General features: G+C 38.9%; 2 protein-coding genes across 2 annotated transcripts; one reads left to right on the top strand and one right to left on the bottom strand.

Moving 5' to 3' along the window:
* Nucleotides 1–178: 178 nt before the first annotated feature.
* On the bottom strand, nucleotides 179–10,567 carry rab12 (RAB12, member RAS oncogene family). Its single transcript, XM_006792299.3, has 6 exons — nucleotides 10,174–10,567; nucleotides 8,989–9,049; nucleotides 5,771–5,909; nucleotides 5,276–5,365; nucleotides 4,659–4,763; nucleotides 179–3,252 (listed from the first exon to the last, which is right to left on the bottom strand). Exons 1-6 carry the CDS (start codon nucleotides 10,400–10,402, stop codon nucleotides 3,145–3,147), a joined length of 732 nt encoding a protein of 243 aa, XP_006792362.1. The 5' UTR covers nucleotides 10,403–10,567; the 3' UTR covers nucleotides 179–3,144.
* A 2,676-nt stretch (nucleotides 10,568–13,243) lies between these two features.
* On the top strand, nucleotides 13,244–19,564 carry napgb (N-ethylmaleimide-sensitive factor attachment protein, gamma b). The gene is made up of 12 exons (XM_006792300.3): nucleotides 13,244–13,415; nucleotides 13,601–13,668; nucleotides 13,775–13,859; nucleotides 14,519–14,536; nucleotides 14,622–14,652; nucleotides 14,758–14,867; nucleotides 15,869–15,935; nucleotides 16,038–16,108; nucleotides 16,319–16,397; nucleotides 16,716–16,795; nucleotides 17,033–17,162; nucleotides 18,469–19,564. The coding sequence occupies exons 1-12, from the start codon at nucleotides 13,360–13,362 to the stop codon at nucleotides 18,607–18,609; spliced, it is 936 nt and encodes a 311-aa protein (XP_006792363.1). The 5' UTR covers nucleotides 13,244–13,359; the 3' UTR covers nucleotides 18,610–19,564.
* The last annotated feature ends 1,428 nt before the right edge of the window (nucleotides 19,565–20,992 follow it).

Genomic DNA, 20,992 nt, shown 5'->3' with positions numbered 1-20,992 from the left:
GGCTATTGAACACCTTCACGCGAGGAGCAAAGATGACCAATAAGTCTCCACGTTTATAATCCTTAGTATTAAGTAAAACATCACTTTTTATAGCATCTTGGACGACATTTGGAAGTTCCCAGACCCAAAATTGAACAGAACAGAGACAGTCAAATAAATCAAGACCATAATCTGGTAATAAATATAGACATCTTTAATTGTATTTCATTAGTTCAAGAATGCCACAAGTTATAAATACCATAAATCTGCTTTAAACATGCCAAAACCTCTCAAAAACAGGTTTAATACAAAGTACAGTCTTCCATCTTAAAAGATACATATTTCAAACAAAAGCACTTGTTTAATGTATATTTTAAACACTGAGTAGTAAAGTAAGGCTTGGGCTATTAAAACAGAGACCACAGGGTTAGTGCGAAATGCAATACGTCAAAGGAAGAGGGACAAATCAAATGTTTCCTTCCAAAAAACTCAAGAAATCCTCAGCTAACATTTCAAAACACAACCTTTAAAACCCCAAATTTTCTGATAATTTGTATTCAAAGGTTGTTTTGCTGGCTGATGGTCTTATTGCGAGATGTGCTTGGATGACGGAGACGGTGTCATTAGCAAAGGCATCGCATTTTCAACATCTCCGTTTTGGGATGAACGTTTTCATTTGTTAGAATACATAATGTGCCATTTTATTACCACAAAAGCTCGACTTTAACACAAAAATTCAATCTAAAAACAACAACAAAACAAGAAAATATTAACTAAAGTCCTTCCTTTTGAATCAGTTCATTTGAGCAGTTTTCCTCACCCTCAGACTCGAGCTTTTACTGCAACATCTAACGAAACACAAACACAGCGCTACACTTGAAGTCATATAGGAAACAAAGACGGAAGAATTAAAGTGGACCTATTATGCTTCTCCACATCTCAGTCGGTCACATTGTGGTGATGCTTGCTCAGAAATTGAACTGACTCAAAATTTTAAATCAGTGTATGTGCAATGAGTCAAGTTTGCTCTGAATATTCACTTTCAGACCGTTAAAAACAAAACAAAACAAAAAAACATGGTTTTTGAGATTTGAATGTGACCAGACCAATGAAGTGCAATATCTTGTTTTTGAGATATTACACAGAAACTTCACCCATCTGCCATTCAAGTGTTGTGAATGTGATGGGAAACCAATCAGAATATTTTTGGATTAAAGCAGGGGTGTCAAACATGAAGCCTGAGGCCCAGAATTGGCCAGGCAAAGACTTCCATCCAGCCCAATGGACAGCTTTGGAACATCTTAAGGTTCCTATAAAAGTTTCTATGATTTGAATGAATAAAATATGTTTATTCTGTAATTTTACAAATTTATTTATTTATGCTGACAGATTTCATTCACTTACTGCAAAATGTCTTCATCGTGTAGAAACTCTGTGATGTACTGTTGACACTTGTTTTTCTTAGATTAAATGGGATTAAAGGTGTAGTTAAACATCTTCACACTGATTGAGAGAGGAGTTTTGCTGGTCAGGCACACTTCAAACCAATTTGGGCAGTATGTGGCCCACCATGTAAAATTAGTTTGACATCCCGGGCTCAAAGTGAGGGGTATGGGAGCTTAAACGACTTGTTTCAGACAATGGATTAACCGAGGGTCTTCACTGAAGCCCAGTATAAGTGAATCATGCAAAGCTACTCTAGTAGAATCCAAGAATACAAACATAAAAAGAGCATAATAGGTCCCCTTTAAAGGATTTAATCATACACAGGAAGGCTTAGATTATATGCACTGCCTAGTATTTCTGAAAATGTGAAAGTAACAGATAATCCACACACTGGTCCGTAACAAACTGCCAAATAAAAATCAAAAGAAAAAAAATGCAAATGACAATTTTAAGCATTTTTTTTTTTTTAAAGAACTCAAAGCCAATCGAGCCGCTAGCACAACAGATAGGAACCGACCAAAGATTCCTGAGTCATTCAAATACTAATCAAACCTTCCTGCATTTTTCCCTCCAAAAGGGAAACACATGTTTTTGTCTCTAACCTGTATCTGAATTCAAAGGAAAAGACAAAGCACAAATATTAGTAACAAAAACACAACAAAGGCTGACCCACATATGCCAGTGTACTATCTGCTCTGATATACCCGCCACAAACACAGGGAGAATTCCCTTGTACAAAGACAAATCCCTCAAAGACTACACTACCCATCTCTCCTTGCAGCCCGATCGGGTGTGGAAGAGTGCCGAGGCCAGATCGATCTTTATTAGTGCTAAACTACAAGTCGTGTACTTTCCTTTTCTGCATGTCAGCTTAACTAGCGAAGATGGATTGTAGTGCAAAACATTACAATTTAGACACATTTGAAACAAGCAGCCATTTTAATACTATTAAGGCGAAGCAATATAAACTGATATGATATCACCACCACACAACCCCTGCTGCTGGCCACAACCACCTGCACCATGTCCAGTCATTACAGAAACACACTATATTTACACCGTGTGCTTTTGTTTACCTTGAGCCCCTTTGAAACCATACATATTAACAAGCACACAAAAGTACACTAAAACTATGTACCTGCAGCCTCAAGAGTTTAAACTAAGCAGGGAAGCCGTGAGATGTTGTCATCCCTTTTCTGTGAGCTAGTAAATGCAGAGATAACAGACCCAACTCAGACAATGTTAAACTTGGCGTGATGATAAAGGACTACCGGAAGCAAACAAGTTGTACGGCCCTCAGTAATCGCCCTCCTCAAAAACAAAGCAAAAAGGAAAAAAAAAAAAAGTGCAACTGCTACCAGAGGACTCTCTACCTGGAAGGCACCTGCGGGGCACAACTAGCCTAACCATCTGAGCAATGAGGTAGTCTGGGTCAAGTGTTGACAAAAAGGTGGAAGGAAGTGGGTGATTCATCAGGCCTAAGTGTTAGTGTGAAGCAGGTCATAGTGTACAGTTACAAAACAGGAGAATAATCAAAGGAAGATAACACTGCTTGTTTAAAGAGTCCATGCATTTCAGCAGTCACTGATTCCAAAGTGCTGCTGTGTGCTGCCCCCCAGTGGCCAGATTGGTACTCTGCATGTGTGAGCTGTGTGTGTGTGTGTGTGTATGTTTGTGTGTGTGCGCGCGCATAGGTAGGGTGGGGGACCACTCCGACTCTCAGCAACAGCGCATGCGAGGAGGGGGCAACTCCGGTGGCACTTCCGGTTCAGGCTGCAGAGACAGGACACTGTTGGAAAGCTCCTTGTTGGGAACTTCCAGAGGCATCTGTTGGATCACAGACAAAGTGACATCAGCAGCCGCCAAACAGAGTGTGACAAGCAACACCATCGACAGGTAGATTAAAACAAACAAACAAAAGACTAAAGTAATAAAACAATACGATGGAAAAGAATCAGATTCCTTTGATAATTTTCCTGCGAGTGTATTAGGCAAGTTTTTAAACAGCTCTTCCATCATCTAAGTAAGCAAAAGCGACAAGACAAATGTCAATTCAAATTTAATAGGCCACTAAGTGAAGGGTGCGTTTACACAAGTCATTCCCACACATGTCCTGCAGCACCTAGCTTTAATGGACACTGAATAGCTGCAAACACAGACAAGTGATCACTCATGTTACAGTTCTCTGAAGTAGAGGTAATATGCAAATGCATATTTGGTGCTTTGCAGCATCTCTGCAGCAGAGTACATGTAGTGTGTTACAAAAAAACAAAACAAAAAAACTGGCAGACATGCAGATGTGTGCAGAGCCTGGATCTGGTTTTGTAATTTGGACCTGAGTGGACTCCCACATATGTACATAAGTGGAAAATATCACACCCACATAAAAATGAGAACACACATATCAAGCGCAGTCAGTCTTCAACGTTCCCGTATCCCAATACAAAGTCCACATGATGCCCAGTTGAATCAATAATGAGAACAGCACAGATAATAAACCGGTGGTTTGGAGTGGACGTCACGTGTAATGACTCCTGCACTTTCTACCCAGGCAGCATCCTCTCCTGAACCTCAAAGAATACTTCCAGCAGAGAGATCGCATTTGAAGCAAATCATCTCCTGCTGTGTGCTACGATTGAAAAAGGGCACCTTTGCAAACATTAAGACATGAAGGCATGATTTTATGGACACTATCTGGAGTTCATGTGTGAAAACAGTCGGTTTGGTTCAGATCAAACAAATTTCGGACGTGTTCCATGCACTTTGGTTCCAAGCACACTCCGGTGTAGCCTTTTTGGTGTATTAATGCACAACTGAGAAAGCAGATATAATATTAGTATGTATGGAAGAGCTGAAAAACGATAAAATTAATGTGATGATGTCAACTGTCAAGATAGTGAGTTAATCACTTAGAATCAAAACCATCAAAATATATGTATCATTTTTACACTACTTGACTCAGCTGATAAATTACTTCTGTATGATAGAAAAGAAATAAGTATTTCAGTAGTGAATGTCCTGCTATCAGTCACTAGAATCTGAGCACCTCTACATGTGTTTGGTTGCGCTATACGATGACATCACCAAAAACGTATAGTAAATGTTTTATGTGTTGATCTACATGACTTCACGTTTACCCGTCTACTTTCATTCATAAAAACTCAAAGTGAACCAAAATAACCCAAACAATGGATTCATTGTGTAAAATGCATTTCAGGCACACTTAACCTCACCTTGCTAAGAATGTCGTCCACAAGCTTCAGGAAGATTTCATCCACATTAAAATTATCCTTCGCACTAGCTTCGCAGAAGCGCATTCCACTTATTCGAGAGGCAAACTATAAAACAAGTGAAACAAAACGAGCTCGGGGTTAGAGTCGGCATGGAAACCCAAACTCAATCCTCAGGAGCACAAATTAAACTGAAGAAAGCTCCAAACACTCTTCAAGTGCACAGTTAATTCACTGGCATATTATTAACTCAGTTTTTAGTATGAAGTACATACCTGTCAAACTATTTGCATTACTGATTTTTTGGGGTTTTTTGCTGTCAAATAATCTACTGTTTGGCCTGTTTTATCTAATCTTAGATGTTTAGATTATTCAGATTTGTAAAATACTGGTGGCTGCCAGTACAACCACTTAGCGTCCTGGTAGTTCCACCAATGGTATCAATTTCAAAATATTATGTCATCTTTTTCTCAAGTTATTGGACTCACAAATTTGTGTGTCCAGCCCGCCTGCCCAGCTGGACAATGGCAGTAACCCCATTAACCTTTTGCGGCTGACGGGTAAAACCTGAAGGTGTGGTGCAGTAATAAGACGGTGAAGGACTTTGCTGTTGAACCCACCCTCTCTCCTTGTTGCCTGGAGATGATGCGATCAGTCTCACAGTCCAGCTTGTTCCCGACCAGCAGAAGCTCTGCTTCCTCTGAGGCGTACTGATGGAAAACAGACCAGAGCAGACACAAGTCAGGAAATCACTGGCCTACCGTCTCACAAAAGTCAAATCAGATTACTGCAGTTAAATCTTCATCATATCATATCACAGACAGGAAAATCTACAGTAAAAAGACACATATTCCCACACATGGATATTCAAATACTTATAGTATTATTCAGCACAAATCATTTAAACTGAGGGGCAACACCAAGGCCTAGTTTTTGATCAGTCCCAGTTGGAATTGGTCCCCTTTATAGAAAAAAGCAGAACTGTAGGATAAATATCATGGAATAAATAGATAAACTAAATTCATGTTTCATTTTATAAGAGAAAAGGGAGGAGTTGTAATAAAAAGAAAGAAAAACATAATACACACTCCCTGACACGCTGGACTTTAGTTTACCTTGTCAATCATTTTCATCCACTTAGGAAGGTCCTCAAAGGTCTCCTGTTTTGTGATATCATACACAAGCACAATTCCCTTGGCTCCTCTGTAGTATGCTGATGTGATGCTGTTGAACCTCTCCTGGCCTGCGGTGTCCCTGAAAGAGATCACACATTATAAAAACTCGATCATGTGAGAACAGATTAACCCATAGTTTTTTGATTGTGTTTTCCATTAATTAAATTTGATTAATAGGTAACTGGTGTTTAAAGACAATACATAAAAGTGTATGAACATGTCATTTCTGTGGTAATTTAGCAGAAATGTAACATCATAAATTAGTGTAAAAATTTGTCATTTATTGAGATAGTGTTTTAAAACCAATAGTATGTCTACTGAATCACTGTCTAAAGCTTCACATTGTCATCTATTAAACTAAACAGAAAAACACACCACTGAAGAGTTTTGTTCCAAAATGTCACTTTTAGACTTTGAAAGAAGATGAGATAAAGTCAATATTAGCAATATAAGCTATTACGGGTTATTAAATACACATGCACTTTATAATGACTGTGTTGCATTTTCGGAAGGCAACTCTTCAGTTTCATATTTAATTTGAAATATGACCACACTCGGCTGATCATCCGAGTCTGGACTGGCAGCATGACAAGCAGTTTGAGCCACACTCACAGTGCAGTGTTACTGTACCTCCAGCCAGATAGTCTCTCCCTTTCCCCCTGTGAGTCACAGTCAGGCTTATGAGCAGAAGAGCAGACAGAGACAGCAGCACAATGGCAGGGTTAGGTAAGGTTGGGCGCGGCAGTGTTGGAGCTTGATGTGAGCAGTGCAACATGAGAAACATACACACAGTGATACTCCTCGTCTGACAGGTGGAGGACAGGCAGAGGTGTGAAGGGAGGATGTGCTGCGGTGATGGTGGATGGAAGCAAGACAGATATGTATGGAAATAAGAGATAGCGCTCCCACATTTTAACCAAGCATCGTCACACACTTGCATGTAATAAGTCTGTAGCTGAAGCAGCTCTTTAGTTGTTGGACACCAAATGTTTTCAAAATGAAATCAGAGCCTAACTGAGGTCACAAGACGGCAACAGGATAACAGTATCAACTAACATCTTGTCACTAATTGACTGAGATATGAGACAACATGAGACTGATTTAAGATTTCACTGCATACATCTGTGATTTCTGCAAAGAGCACATTACATTTAGCCATTTAGTGCGAGTATTAAGCTGCAACAGCACAGTACGTAATGTTTGTAAAGTCACTGTATGGTTAAAGCTAATTACTCAATGACACTTAACACAGTCTAATATGTACCATTAACTGACTGATAATGCTATTACTAATTATTTTATTAACAAACAGGGATGTAACAAACCTCCAAATCTATAGTTTTGGTTCATGCTTCAGTTTTCCTTTAGAGCGGATAAACAACAAAAAGCTGGAATAACCACCAACCTCAAAACTCCACCACGAAGCAGGATTTGGTGCTTAAGTGACTTTAGGCTTAACCCTGGGTTTCCAGTTTTACATCGCCATGGTAACTAATACACGTACGCACACGTAACGTGCGCCATAGTAGATCACGTCCAAGACAAAAGGTCAGCATAAAACCTAGCGACCAAGCAATTGTCTGGAAAAGTGAATACAGTCAGTTTGAATGGAAAACCCAGAGCTGGCTTGTCAAGTTGATAACAACCCTGGTGGATTGCCTGTGTTAGGGTACGATACAATTTTGCAGGCATTTGCATTACGTGAGGAAAATAAAGTCTTCTGCTACAGTAAGCCCAACTATTAGAAAAACCTAATGAAGTGTAGTCTGCATTACATTTCTTATATTTATTAGTACCAGGATCTGTGGATATAACTATTTCAATCTGGGCATGTCACCAAGGACCTTCATCAGAAAATATTTTGAACACATTAGGTCATGCTGTCCTTACTAACCACAAAGAGCTGCTGGTGTACTGGCCAAGGTGAGACCTCACTGACGTCACTGATAATAAAGTACACTCATTGCAACCCACTGATGGGGTCTGGATAGAATCACTACTATGCTAAGAATAGCATTTGCCCTGTTTTGGTTTTACCATTTTAACCACACAACTATTATAACATTTAGGAAGAGGACGGGGTACTAAGGTTCTAAGCATTTTTTCATCCCCCATGTGTTTATAGGCCACTAGTGCATGTCATTAACTATTGTGCATGGTCTTTCTTTGCTTTCCTTTTTTTTGCCTTCTTTTACCCTTTACCCCTAGATTGGTGATAGTAGATGACCCTGAGCTCCTGTTAAAAGGGAGGTTTTTTCCCTCCCACCATCAACAAGTGCTTGGTTAATAGGGGATCATTTAAAAGATAGTCTCACTACCTTACTATATAACATTGAAACAACTGTGGTTCTTAGTTGGTGCTACATAAATAAAACTGAAATAAATTGAGAAAAGAAGATTGTCGGTACTGGAAAATACTTTATTTGTTTCTGTTGATGGATTTCCAACCTGTCCAACCGGTGTACCCCGCCTCTCACCCTATGATAGCTGGTATAGGCTCTAACCCTCGAAACAGGATCAGTTAAAACAGGGATGCATGGCTGGTTGTTTTGTGGGGGAGTGCAGGAACAGATCATGCAGGAGCTTTGACAAATGACACCCACTCCGTGTGACTTCACAAGACAATTTCCTGCTTTATTCTCACATGGTCTCTCAGTTCTCCTAGGTCAGATCTGACAGATTCAGACACGAATCCACCGAGTCTTGACTACATAATTTCACAGCTCATAGGTACAACCTTTAGGAAAGTAGAACCATTTATGTTTTTAGATAGCCGAGTTAGGTCAAATGCATTCACACAAATCTAGTAGTAACAGCTTAGTTGTTAGGCGAAAAGAGCACACCAGCACCTGCAGATACTCAAGATATCAGTAAAGAAATAGTGACGAGATATTCCTAGTAACAACAGCAGTACCTGATATAAACAAGCAATCTGAAACCTCAGACAACATGGTGAGTAATGATGATGTGGTTTGCATGATGACACTGGGAATCTGTACAAAAACATGTTGACATGGAGAAACATGCAAGAAACACAGCTGGAATACACCCAGTAAGCCAAACAGCAGCTTTTGTTAGTGAAGCCTGCATGCTGATAGGACGGACAGAGAGACAGAGGACATGCAACAGGCAGGAAAGTAAAGGAGCTGCTCACTTACCATATCTGTAGTCTAATCTTCTTCCCTCTCAGCTCAACCGTCTTGATTTTGAAGTCAACTCCTATGAGGGAACCAAAACATGTGAACAAAGGCAAATATAAGCAATTCCTTTGTTGCTTTGCTAAATGGCTAACATGGTATCCGGTTAAGTTCAAGACTTTGACCACAAGTTCTAGTGTTAGTAGATTTAATAGATGTGGAGCACTCACTGAGCCATCCACAAAACAATACAAGCCACACTGCATCACCCAGCTCGTCTGAGGCAACTTTTTCAGACAGGCTGGGAGGCTGTAAAACTATTCCCTCTGTGGTACCTAATCAAAGAAGCATGTTATTAGTGACACATCTCACACAACTTATGAGCTGTGTCGGGGAATGACAGGGCACAAAATGGAGCTCTGCTATAGCAGCTGCTTCTTTTAGACTATTTTGGGACTGGACACTATGGCTGGCTGCCGGACTGGTCATAGGACTGTTTACCCAGCTGAATGTATAAACAGATCTCATGTGTATTTTTAATCTGCAAACATGACTGGCAATTTGTCACAAGGCAATCTCGTGTTTAGTAAGTAAACATACCAGGGGTCAAATAATCAAATAATGAAAGAATGTGTTTTTATGTAGAAATATGCAACATGTTAGTTCTCTGTGTAGAGATATATCAGTAAAATCAAGGTGGTATTGGATAAGACTACTTCCTGGTTAACATAACCAAAACAGGGTTACTAGAAGTAAACAGTAATTCAGACCCATAATACCTATAATATAATATTCTGCAAATATTATCAGAACAGTAATAAAGTACAATTATTCATTTGTATTTAATTAATACAAACGCTGTCCTTTAGCAGAAGTCTAAAATCTCTACAATGCAAACGTTAAAAAAAGCTTAAGGAAGCCTAGTTCATGTGATTGAAGTCAAAGGAAATGCTATTGTTACTTCAGTCACCATAGTCAACTGGCTAAGATACTGTTATCAACATACCTAGCGGGCTACAGCTAGCATTAGAAATAAAGTTTAGTCGCTATGCAAGTGAACTTGGAGGATTTATGGTCACTGGGCGCACCCCACAGTAGTTTAAGCTTTTCTCCTCGAGTATTTAGCCAGAGCCCTTCTACATGTTGTAGCTGATTAAATGAAAAGTAGTCAAAAAAACGAAATATTTTAATGCCTTCTGTCCTCACCTACGGTTGACTTGCAAGCTTCGCAGAAAGTGTCGTCGGTAAATCTTTCCATGAGACTTGTTTTACCAACACCACGAGAGCCAATAATGATAATCTGAAGTTTGAAATCAGCGGGTCTGGGAGGCATCTTCCTGCGGCGTGACTGAGCCCCCAGAGCGGGGGACGAGTTCGCGGAGCCCCCGCCGCCACCGCCGGCGGCCCTCCGTGGAATATCATACCTCGGATCCATCAGTAATCCCACATTTGTGACTATAAGACGAACAGACAAATAACCCTAACCGGTTACAGAAACAACACAAGCCGATATCTCCAACTTTCTTTTGTCTCTGATGAAGTTTGCGAAAGTTTGTCAGTCGCCGACAGTTGTTGTTGTTCAGCCATTAGAGACCGGGGCCATCGTGATGTCATTTCCGCTTCCGGTGGCTATGATTTCTATTTTAATAAATTTTATAAAATTATAAACAGAGACCGTTTAATCATTTGTAATCAGACTGTATTACTTTTACATGTTATTTTGATTTGTTAAACGTTTTCATTAAAAAGGCACCAAATATTAGGCCTGCATGTAGAGAGACATCCTCTCATAATGTCAATTATAAGAGGATGTCAGTTATATCAATTATAAGATTTCAGTCCATAATCTGGTCCTTATTAGGTCTTACAATTGGGTAAATGCAACCTCAGAAGAATTACAAAACATGACATATTATACTATGTAATTATTTATTTAACAAAAATTAAGTCAAAATGTAGAGGTTACATGGTAAAAATAAGTACACCCTCCCTTCTCCCAAAAGAATTAAGAGGGTAAGTAGAGGTCAGGTCCTGATAATTAAATGCCCTTGATTATTTAATCACCAGTACCTTTGAGGATTTCTATAAAAGCAGACGTTTTGGCAGTTTGCTAGTCTGGAGCATTCGGGTGTGTGTTAACACAATGCCAAGAAGGAAATACATCAACACTGATGTTACAGAAACAATCGTTGCTTCCCATCAGTCTTGAAAAAGTTCTAAGCCCATATGAATTTCACTGAATTCCATCATTCTACACTGAGAAAGATTATTAACAAGTGGAAAACATTGATATCAGTTGTCAGTTTGTATCCAGAGTGGATGTCTAAGCAAATTAAGCACAGGCTCAGGGACTGCAAAAAAGAAAAAACAAGAACTACTAATTTCACAGACCTCAGTAAGCATGTTAAATGTTAAAAGTTTATGACAGTACAATTAGAAACAGAGTGAACCAGTATGGCTTGTTTGGAAAGTTTGCCAGGAAAAAGCATCTTTTCTCTAAAAGGAAGACAGCACGGCATTGGTTTGGAAAACTGCCTCAGAATAAACCACCAGACTTCTTGTGGCATGTCTGGCAGAACCAAACACAGCATATCAGCACAAACACCTCACACCAAATGTTAGCACGGCTGAAGATTGGGCTTGTTTCATAACCACAGGATCTGGACTCCTTGCAGTCATTGAGTTGATTATGAACTCTGTATACCAAAGTTTTCTGAAGTCAATTGTGAAGCCATTTGTCTGACTGAAATTGGTCATACAACTGGAGAGTGAGCCCAACATATAACACAATGGCTGACAAAAGAAAATAATAAAGGTGTTGCAATGTCACAGTCAAAGCCAGGAATTCAATCTGATCACAGTTTTCCAATGAGACCTTAAGAGAGCTGTGAATAAAATGATGCCCTGCAAACCTTTATTATTGCTTCAAACTATTGCTATAAAAGGTGCTACTGAATCATGGGGTGCATTCAGTTTTTCACACACAGTTTCTATGTTTACTTAAATAATGGTACAATGTAATGCATCATGTTTTGTTGTTCAATTCAAGCTGTATTAATTTAAATTTAAGACCTACGAATGACTAATTCCTTTTTTGCAATAACCTGAAATGTAAAACCTTAGAAAAGGGGGCGGATATACTTTCTTTTCACCATGAAAAAAAAGCCCCTTTAGGTAAATTTGTGATATGTACAAGTTTTATTTGACTTGAGGTTGCAGTCCAACAAACAGGACTGTGAATATCCAATTTAAGTGTGGAGAATCAATGCAAGTTGTCCTGTTTTCTCAGAGTGATATAAAACAGGAATTCTGTTCAAGTATATTTCATTTAATGTTTGGCAAGGAAAAAAAATGTAAAGACCACAAGGGAAAGTGCAGTTTGACAAAGAGAACAAAAGAGCACTGTCCTATAAAGTTTGACGTAGTTCTCATAAGCATGGCATCTGGTACTTTGCCAATGGTATTAACATGTATGGGTTCCATACATTCACTCCACACACATCTGGAAAATGTTAAAGAGGCCCACTATGTCAAGTTGCTATAGCCTCCTGCGCCTTCACTTGTCCTCAACTACGAAAAAATAACAAAAAAAAGTACAGCAGCAGTATGTGATTGGAAATTTCTGAATGAAAACAAGAGACTTAAATAAATACACTGTGAACTGAAGATAATCAATGGGCCCACATCCTGACTTAACAGTGCCTATGATGGATTCCCTGATGGAAAGTTAAAGAATTATCTGTGGATGGTTCTTTTGTTGTGCCTGCAACCTTAACAAAAACACTGGTAGTGTCATGGTGTTCTGTTAGACCTGTTAGTCATGGAGGGTTAAGTTAAGGCCCTTTTAATCCTGCATTAATTTAGCACTCTATTTTTCTTTATATTTACAAAACATATTATCAGCAAACATTAGACTAAAGCTTTGTAAAACTCCTGGAATTTGAAACCAAACTGCAGACTCCCACGTCACCAGGCTTTCTTGTGATTGCTTCCAAATTCATAATCCAGACTTTGAGCAATGGCTATTGTTGTTTTAAACTGAGCTTGGTTTTAAAGCGAGGGCCTGAAAATTACATTCACACACAAAATCCACTGTGGTGGTGAACAGAGGGGATATTGCACCCCCAAAAATGTGCTATTGTGGATCTGATTGTATAGTTTTTCATTTAAAAAACAAAAAGCAAATTTTCTAGCTGCATTACAGTACTAGAGCCAGATTCTCGCATTCCCTGTTGTTGATGTTTTTTGGTCCAATGCGGCATCCGTAACCTGCGACAGCTGGTGACGTTGCGGCCGAGGAGGAGTTCCTGGTAATCCAAACATCGACGAAGCGACATCCATAGTCGTTTATCAATAACATATTCCTCATAACCGAGTTGATCGATCAACATAATGGCTGCTCAGAAGATAAATGAAGCGCACGAGCACATAGCTAAAGCGGAGAAATGGTGAGCCAGGACAAAAACGATTATTTCCTGCTCTGTAGTGTTACTACTCACGTTAGCTAGCTGTAAGGCCACTGTGTATTTTCTGTTGAAAGGTTATGCGACATAAAGTGACTTTATGGTTATTTATCCATCGAATTATAGTTGTATTATTTGTTTATTATTTGTTCCTCGTGGTGTGTTTACAGCTTAAAAACGAGTCTGACAAAGTGGAAGCCTGACTTTGACAGTGCTGCATCAGAATACGCCAAAGCAGGTAAAACACGAAACGACACTATTGCTTAAAACTGTAGTGTTTTTTTTATCATTATATTAAAAATACATAATTTTACAGTGAGCTAACCTCTGTGCTTTGTTTCTAGCTGTGTGCTTCAAGAATGCCAAGCAGTATGAACAAGCAAAGGATGCTTATCTGAAGGAAGCTGAGTACCACACAGAAAACAAAACGTATCCTTTCCTGATCAAAGGAAATCACTAGCCACTTTGTTAGCGGCTCTTTAAAGCAAACCTCTAATTAGCCAATCAGACAACAGAAACGCAAAGCGTGCAGGCAGTGTAGGGTGTACCCGTTTTTAACCCTGCACCCTGGATCCTGTTATAGCTGGGTCCAGGGTACCTGCTTATCGCAGATTTAACATTGTACCATAGTTATTCTCATTAGGGGTGTAACAACTCTGGAACCAAGACCAGAAAAACTCTTATATTATATTGTGTAGAAATATTTAAATGTCATCAGTTTATAATGAAAGAATTAAATGACAAGATTTGTGTCTAACTGATTATTTGTATTTTGTTATTCAACCGCTTAAGGAAAACTAAGATTTGAGCTAAAACCAAGCCCTCAAACCCTGGTAAAACAAATCTGGCTTCGAAGAATTGTTACACCCCTGATTCTGATGGGTTTTCATTTCATGAGCACTTTATACGTTGGCATGGATTCATTTTGCCTTGTGTCAAAAATCGAAGGATGTCTTAATCCAACAGAAAGTGTCAGGGGTTTAACATTTTATTAATGGAGAATGTAATCTGATTTATTTTAAGCCATATATTTGTTAGCATGACACAGTTTCACTCTTGTTTGGCTGTTTCCTTAGCTTGTCCTTCAGGCTTTTTCATGCTGCAAAGTAAGTATCATGCTTAATAACCTGTAATATTGAAGTGGCTGCAAACTTGGAAACACCTGTTTGATTCAAACTCTTATTTCCTCAGGGCTATTGAACAGGCTGGTATGATGATGAAGGTGAGTGCAGCCACTCTAAAACCACACAGTGAAGTCATAATAAAGCAGATGGAGATAATGATTCAGTAGCACAATTGTAACTCTGCTGTGTTTGCACTGCATCAGGAACAAAAGAAAATGCCAGAGGCCATCCAGTACATAGAGAAAGCCTGCATGATGTACATGGAGAACGGGACACCGGACACTGCTGCCATGGCTCTGGACCGGGCTGGAAAGTAAAAATATTACCTTAATTTACTCTGCTGATCAGTGCTGACCGGTTAAGCATATTTCTTTCATTGGAATGGATTTGATAAACACCTTTCAGAAGTCTGCCTGATAACTGATTCATGAGAAAGTTCATCTTATTTATATGCACCATACATTCACTGCCAAAGTACAAGTGTTTTAGCTATTGGATGAATAGGTTTGTTGGGTTCTTTAGTAATTAAAAAGATGCAATGAGAATATAATTAAGAACAGAATAATTGTAGCATTATATTTATGCCCACAGCTAACTAAAAGCTAAATTTTCACTGTGATAAAGTGCTGCATAAATTTAAGGAAACTCTTAATTCTAATTCTGTAGTGCAGCCGTTCCCAGACTTAAGACAGAGCCTTACCATTATAAAATATGAACGTTTTCTATGGATCTCCCAAACCTTTAGTTAGTTAGTTTTTTCTACTATTGATTTTTCAGGATCAAAATAGATCAGAAAATTAATCATCTAATTTTGAAATTTCACAACATTGATTTATTCATTCTATATCTTTTTAAAAATGATTTCTAAATATCTAATGGCAGTTTTAAAGTAAATAATATAAAACCGATTTCTTGTAAATCACCTCATGGCCCACCTGCAGTTCCATTGCAGCCCACCTGGGAGCTACGGCCCACATTTTGGGAATCACTGGTATAGCTAATATGCAGAATTTTAATATTTGTTTATTTACCATGATCCATTTGTCATCTCACAATGGAGCAGTGTTAGATAGGCTGAAGATCATTTTAACTATTAACATTATAAGCTGTCAGCTGCTGGTTATGGCACAAGTCGCTTTATTGTGATGAGAATTAAAGCTTGCATAGTTACTGCCATTATGAATATTTACGTGCTGTTTATTATACATATGTTAACTTTTTATTCTCAGAAACTGACTTTCAATTCTAACAAAAATACTCAGACTGAAAAAGTGTACTCAGGAGTGTTTCTTAAAACACATTTTTCCTCCTCAGACTGATAGAGCCTATAAACCTGGAGAAAGCTGTGGACTTGTATCAGAAGGCAGCAGGTGTATTTGAGGTATGGATATCAACAAAGATTTAATAATTTAGCTTTTTTGGGGGGGGGGGGGGGGGGGGGGGGGGTTCAGTCAGCTGTTTTATCCTTTTTTGTGTTTTGTAGAATGAGGATCGCCTACGTCAGGCAGTAGAACTGCTGGGAAAAGCCTCCAGACTTCTGGTCAGGTTAAAAAGGTAAAGGGAAATAATGGTGGATGGGATGTTAACACTCATCTTTGGTTTTACACATATATATTACCAAGGATCAGATATGGTAACCTTGAAGGCTGGGCTTGGTAAATGAATTTCCTTTGGTTTCTCTTCTTGCCTGTTTGATATCTTTCATGTCAGTGATGTGTTTGTAAACCTGTTCCTCATCAGCCTTTTTCTGGCCTTTCTAACCAGGCTGGACGAAGCGGCAGTCGCCCTGCAGAAAGAGAAGAACATGTACAAAGAGATCGAGAACTTCCCGATGTGCTTCAAGGTGGCTCAGCTGTTTGTTTTTATATCATTTACATCTTTTTTGCACAGTTTATCAGCAGTGCAACAATCAGGTTTCCATTGTAGGCAATGTTGTGGTGTTTCTCTTAATCTGGTTTATCTTCTATGCCTTTAAGTCAATCCCGTTTTTAAGACAACTTTCTTTTCATTGTCTGCTCCTCATAAAGCAGTGGTTTGAAGAGCAGGCGGGTGGGACAGCCGTGCTCATAGCCAGCACTGTGCACCTGAAACGATCATATAAGAGATTTCCTTTTTTAATTTTTTCATATCATTCAAATCACGTTTTTTTTTTCTTCCTTAGAAAACAACTGCTCAAGTACTGGTTCATCTTCACAGAGGCGACTACGTAGCAGCTGATAAATGTGTCAGAGAAAGTTACAGGTAAGCCAATTCACCTACACTTCATTGCCATCTGTATTATGAAGTTAGAAGAGGCTAAAGTCTCCTCGAGCCAGCCTGGCAGGAAAATATTCCTCATCCTCATCAAAACATCAAAGAACAGAGAAAGAACCGGCTCGCTTCTTACTTTGTTTGACCCTTGATGTCACATTCATGGTGTAACGCTGCTGCCACTTACTTTAAAGATGGTTACATGATGTACTGCTTGATCTCCTCCAGCCTGCCTGGCTATAGTGGAAGCGAAGATTGTGTTGCCATGGAGACGTTACTTCAGGGCTATGATGAGCAGGATGAGGACCAGGTCTATCGCGTGTGTAACTCACCTCTGCTGAAGTACATGGACAATGATGTGAGTACTAAGGTTTCATTGTTGTGGTTTGTGATTATGGTAGACTTCTGGCCCCGTTGTGATAATGCAGCGACGTCTGACGTGTTAGCTAAGTTTCCAGAACACTAGGCTTATCATTCGCCCGTCTGAATTCATGATTGCAGGTTTTTCTCTGTTACCTTAGATATATAATTAATAGCCTTTACAGAGTAAGGTGGAAAATAATGAATGTCCTCAGCTATCACTGTTCCACACAGTGTTTTAACCATCTAAAGCAATCCAAGGCTTAATACCTGTCTTAAGGCTGAAAATTCCCCCCACACCACACATGAGTTGGTGCCCTGGTTCCAGATGAGTTGGAGAAAGTTTCTTTGAGAACATCAAGTTCTATCTTTCTGAAAACCTATGCCATATGATCCAGTAACTACACACTGGATCAACGCAGACTGCAGCAGCTGTGATTGAACAACTCAGTTTGAATGATTCAAGCTACTTCAGCTGCCATAGTTTGAATCAGCAGGAAGAGAGAAACCCCGCCACCAGGTGGTGTTTTGGTGGTGAAATTGCAGAATAGGGGAGCCAAGCAGCACACAAGTATAAATACTCTCACCTCCTTGGAGGAGTTGATTATGTTAATGCTTCATTTAACACACTTAATACTTTATCAGCTTTAATTAACAACTCCTAGCTCACTGCTGTTACCTTTCGTCCAATACTTTTGGTTGCTCCTTCATACTCCAACAGTATGAAACACTCAGTGTTTCAAGATATATTTCCACTCATTCTGTAAGGCAGACATTTTAGCTGTCTTTGTAGTATGTTAGGCTTTAGTTTAGTTGTTTAAAGTATTCGGTTATTCACTTTTTTGATTGTAAGCTATCTGTTTGAAATGTAGTCATCCATCTCTTACTTTTAATGAACCTTTCTACTCAAATCTGAACAGGTCAGAAATATTTCTAATTAAACTTCTGTATTTTAGAAGATTAAAGATGCAGCAGGAACAGCTGTCATGGTCCAGGTGGGATTGACATTATTATCCCTCTTAGGTGATGTTAAAATCACCTAAGATGAAAGATGAAAATAAATCCTGTGTGGACTTGGATGTTATATACTGACAACTTCATTAGGACTGTGTTGATTTGTTGTGGATGGATTAGATTAACAGCTGTCATTAGATTTTGATTTAAACGATGCCATATTTCAACACTGCCAAAGGAGGAAATGTGTTTATGGGTTTTGTTATTCGTTTTAAAATAGCTGATTAAAGCATAAATATTGAGGGGCTTTAAATCTGACGGCTAATGACACCCCCCCCTCCCCCTCACAGTATGCCAAACTGGCTATTTCCCTGAGGGTACCTGGAGGAGGAGGAAAGAAGAAGAAGGCTCCTGCTGCTCCACAGGGTGGTGCTAGTGGGGCACCAGCTCCAGAGGAAGAGGAGGATGACTATGAAGGCGGGCTGTGTTAGCCTTCGGCCTCCAGAGCACCGACTCTACCCATCTGCTGCCACCAGTACACCCTCTCTGTATGAGTTAAACAACCTCTGAGCTCTGAAATCCTGATGGGTGGCTTTCTGATCTTAAATGTGCAAAAAAAAAAAGGATAAGGAAAAAAAAATACATTTTAAAACCCCAAACAGTTCAGTAGGTGTTGGCGTCAACCTGAGTTTGAACAGCCTTTTATTTTGTGTAATCTCTCGAGGTGGATCCTCAGCCTGTTGTATGTACATGTTCTATTATTTCTCGTCTCTTGTGAAGCTGTAAATTTTGCTGTTATTGTTTGCGGGTAGAGTGTAAAATTACTATAGGTATATTCAAATCACACAAAGACTTGATCAGTGTATAGGTGTTTATTTGTACAGAGTTAATTTATTCAGTATTCATGACTAGAGCCTGAAAATGTTACTGGAGCAATATGCAATCAGATTGTTATAATGCATGTTTGCAATAACGGAATGATTAAATCAAATCAAATCTATGATAAATCTGTCGATATTAAAGCTTAAGAATGGGTCACACTGTCATCTTCAGCATCAGCTCTCTCTACTTTTTTGCGAGTATTTTAAAAATAAGACATAATGCAGCTTGTAGCCAGCTGTAGACTGTTTTCCTGTCTACCTCCAGCTCTGTGTTACCTAATAATAAAATAGTCATTGCTGTGTCTTTATTTCTTAATTTCCTCTAAAGTTAAAGATAGTATACTAATAAAAAGGGGACCATTCAGTGAAGAGTTCAGGGCTGTAAATGTGAAAACCCCATGATAAGTACAATATCACCTAAATGCCAATAATATAAAACAATATCACTACTAAAGGGATTGTTTACATTTTTTTAATTTGTGTTGTTGCTGACTTATTGTATATTCCTCAAAGTCATATCTTCAAACTTTGCACATGCATCAATAAACATTTCCGTTGTGTGGCATTTTATGGTCTCTGTACATTTTCTTAAATGAGTTAGCAAACAGATTTTCCATATCAGCGAGTCTAACAGCGGCTGCAGATGTCTGCACCAAAATGGCTCACAGACATGTAATGACTGTGTAGCTTCCTAAGACCTATTTATCTTTGATGAGGCTAATGCTTTCTCCCTGTTAAGCGATATTTAATGTATACCCATTCATGCTCTTTTTGTGATGCCTCTCATACTGAATGACTCCAGTGCATCTGTGCATTAGGTGGATCAAAGCTGGACTTGAGTGGAAAACAAATTAGCAGAAAAAAGTAAGAAGTTGTTTCATGTGTGGGTTATTAGAACAGAGTCTTGTGCATCGGACTTGAAAAACATTCTTAATTAAATTGAACTTTCATCACGATATGACTTAAGTCAGTTTTGAGCTGATATACAGATTCCCAATTTAATAATTAAATACCGCTGACAAATCTTTTTTTCTAGGGCTTAGTCCTTTTTAGTTTCTAGGTCTTTATATTTTCAATCGCATTCACCCTCCTTTCTCCAAATTATGGATTCTACAGGTGTTAAAACATGATGAAGCAAAACCTCAAATTTAAAAAGATAAGAGACTCAAGGAATCTTCCCACAAATGCAAACATAATATTTCCACACTCAAACCACTTACGCATGACACATTTTCTATTAGCTAGATTTTGTTTTTCTCCTCATCAAACTTCTGTTTTTCTCTGCACAGCACCACATGCATAGAATGTGCATACAAGCATAAATAATCAATATGCAACTGAAATATGAACTTTCAGCTTTAATTCAAGAGGTTCAACAAAAGATTCGCGTTAACTTTTCAGGAACTGTTCCCTGTGGTTTCAGTATAAAATATTTTTTGCATTCTTGATATCAGATTTCATTCGTGTTTAGTTCTTGTTTTCATTCCACAATATGCCAACTGCTTTCAATGAGTGACAAGTCTGAGGGGTTTAGCATCCAGACTCTTACTATGGAGCTCTACCGTTGTCCTGATGTAGAACGTGCAGAATGTAGTTTGGCATTGTCTTGCTTAAGTGAGAAACGTTTTCCTGAAAGGCAGTATATGTTACTCCATAATCTGTTTATATCATTAACAGATGTTCTAATTACTCATAGTGTACACTAATGTACCCCAAATCATGAATGCCGTTTCCTTAGCAACTGTCTGCTGATAACAAGCTGGATGGCTCCTCTCCCCCTGTGCCTGCTGTATGCCGTGTGTGGTTAGACGACGTCATTGCAACATTCATGACCCTGAGAAGTAAGCAGTGTTTCTCAATCTTGTTGGTTTCTTCACAGAGCTGTAGCTAGCATTCTTGGATTCAGCAACAAGTTGTGTTTACTGAGACTGGATGTCGGAAGAACTTAAATGCACTCCAGATTGAGGTCATGGACAGATGGCCGGACATTCTC

This window comes from Neolamprologus brichardi, chromosome 18, assembly GCF_056152115.1.
Source record: "Neolamprologus brichardi isolate AB-2024 chromosome 18, ASM5615211v1, whole genome shotgun sequence".
NCBI lineage: Eukaryota > Metazoa > Chordata > Actinopteri > Cichliformes > Cichlidae > Neolamprologus > Neolamprologus brichardi.
This window is presented reverse-complemented; position numbering and strand designations above follow the sequence as displayed.

What these genes read in the sequence shown, in the direction of transcription:
- rab12 (XM_006792299.3), bottom strand. Translation starts at nt 10,402, where the DNA reads ATGGATCCGAGGTATGATATTCCACGGAGGGCCGCCGGCGGTGGCGGC. An exon ending in AAGATTAGACTACAGATATG is followed by an intron (nt 5,910 to 8,988) that starts GTAAGTGAGCAG and finishes GATCTCTTTCAG; the next exon opens with GGACACCGCAGGCCAGGAGA. An exon ending in CCAGGCAACAAGGAGAGAGG is followed by an intron (nt 4,764 to 5,275) that starts GTGGGTTCAACA and finishes CTTGTTTTATAG; the next exon opens with TTTGCCTCTCGAATAAGTGG.
- napgb (XM_006792300.3), top strand. Translation starts at nt 13,360, where the DNA reads ATGGCTGCTCAGAAGATAAATGAAGCGCACGAGCACATAGCTAAAGCG. An exon ending in ATAGCTAAAGCGGAGAAATG is followed by an intron (nt 13,416 to 13,600) that starts GTGAGCCAGGAC and finishes GTGTGTTTACAG; the next exon opens with CTTAAAAACGAGTCTGACAA. An exon ending in AGGCAGCAGGTGTATTTGAG is followed by an intron (nt 15,936 to 16,037) that starts GTATGGATATCA and finishes TGTGTTTTGTAG; the next exon opens with AATGAGGATCGCCTACGTCA.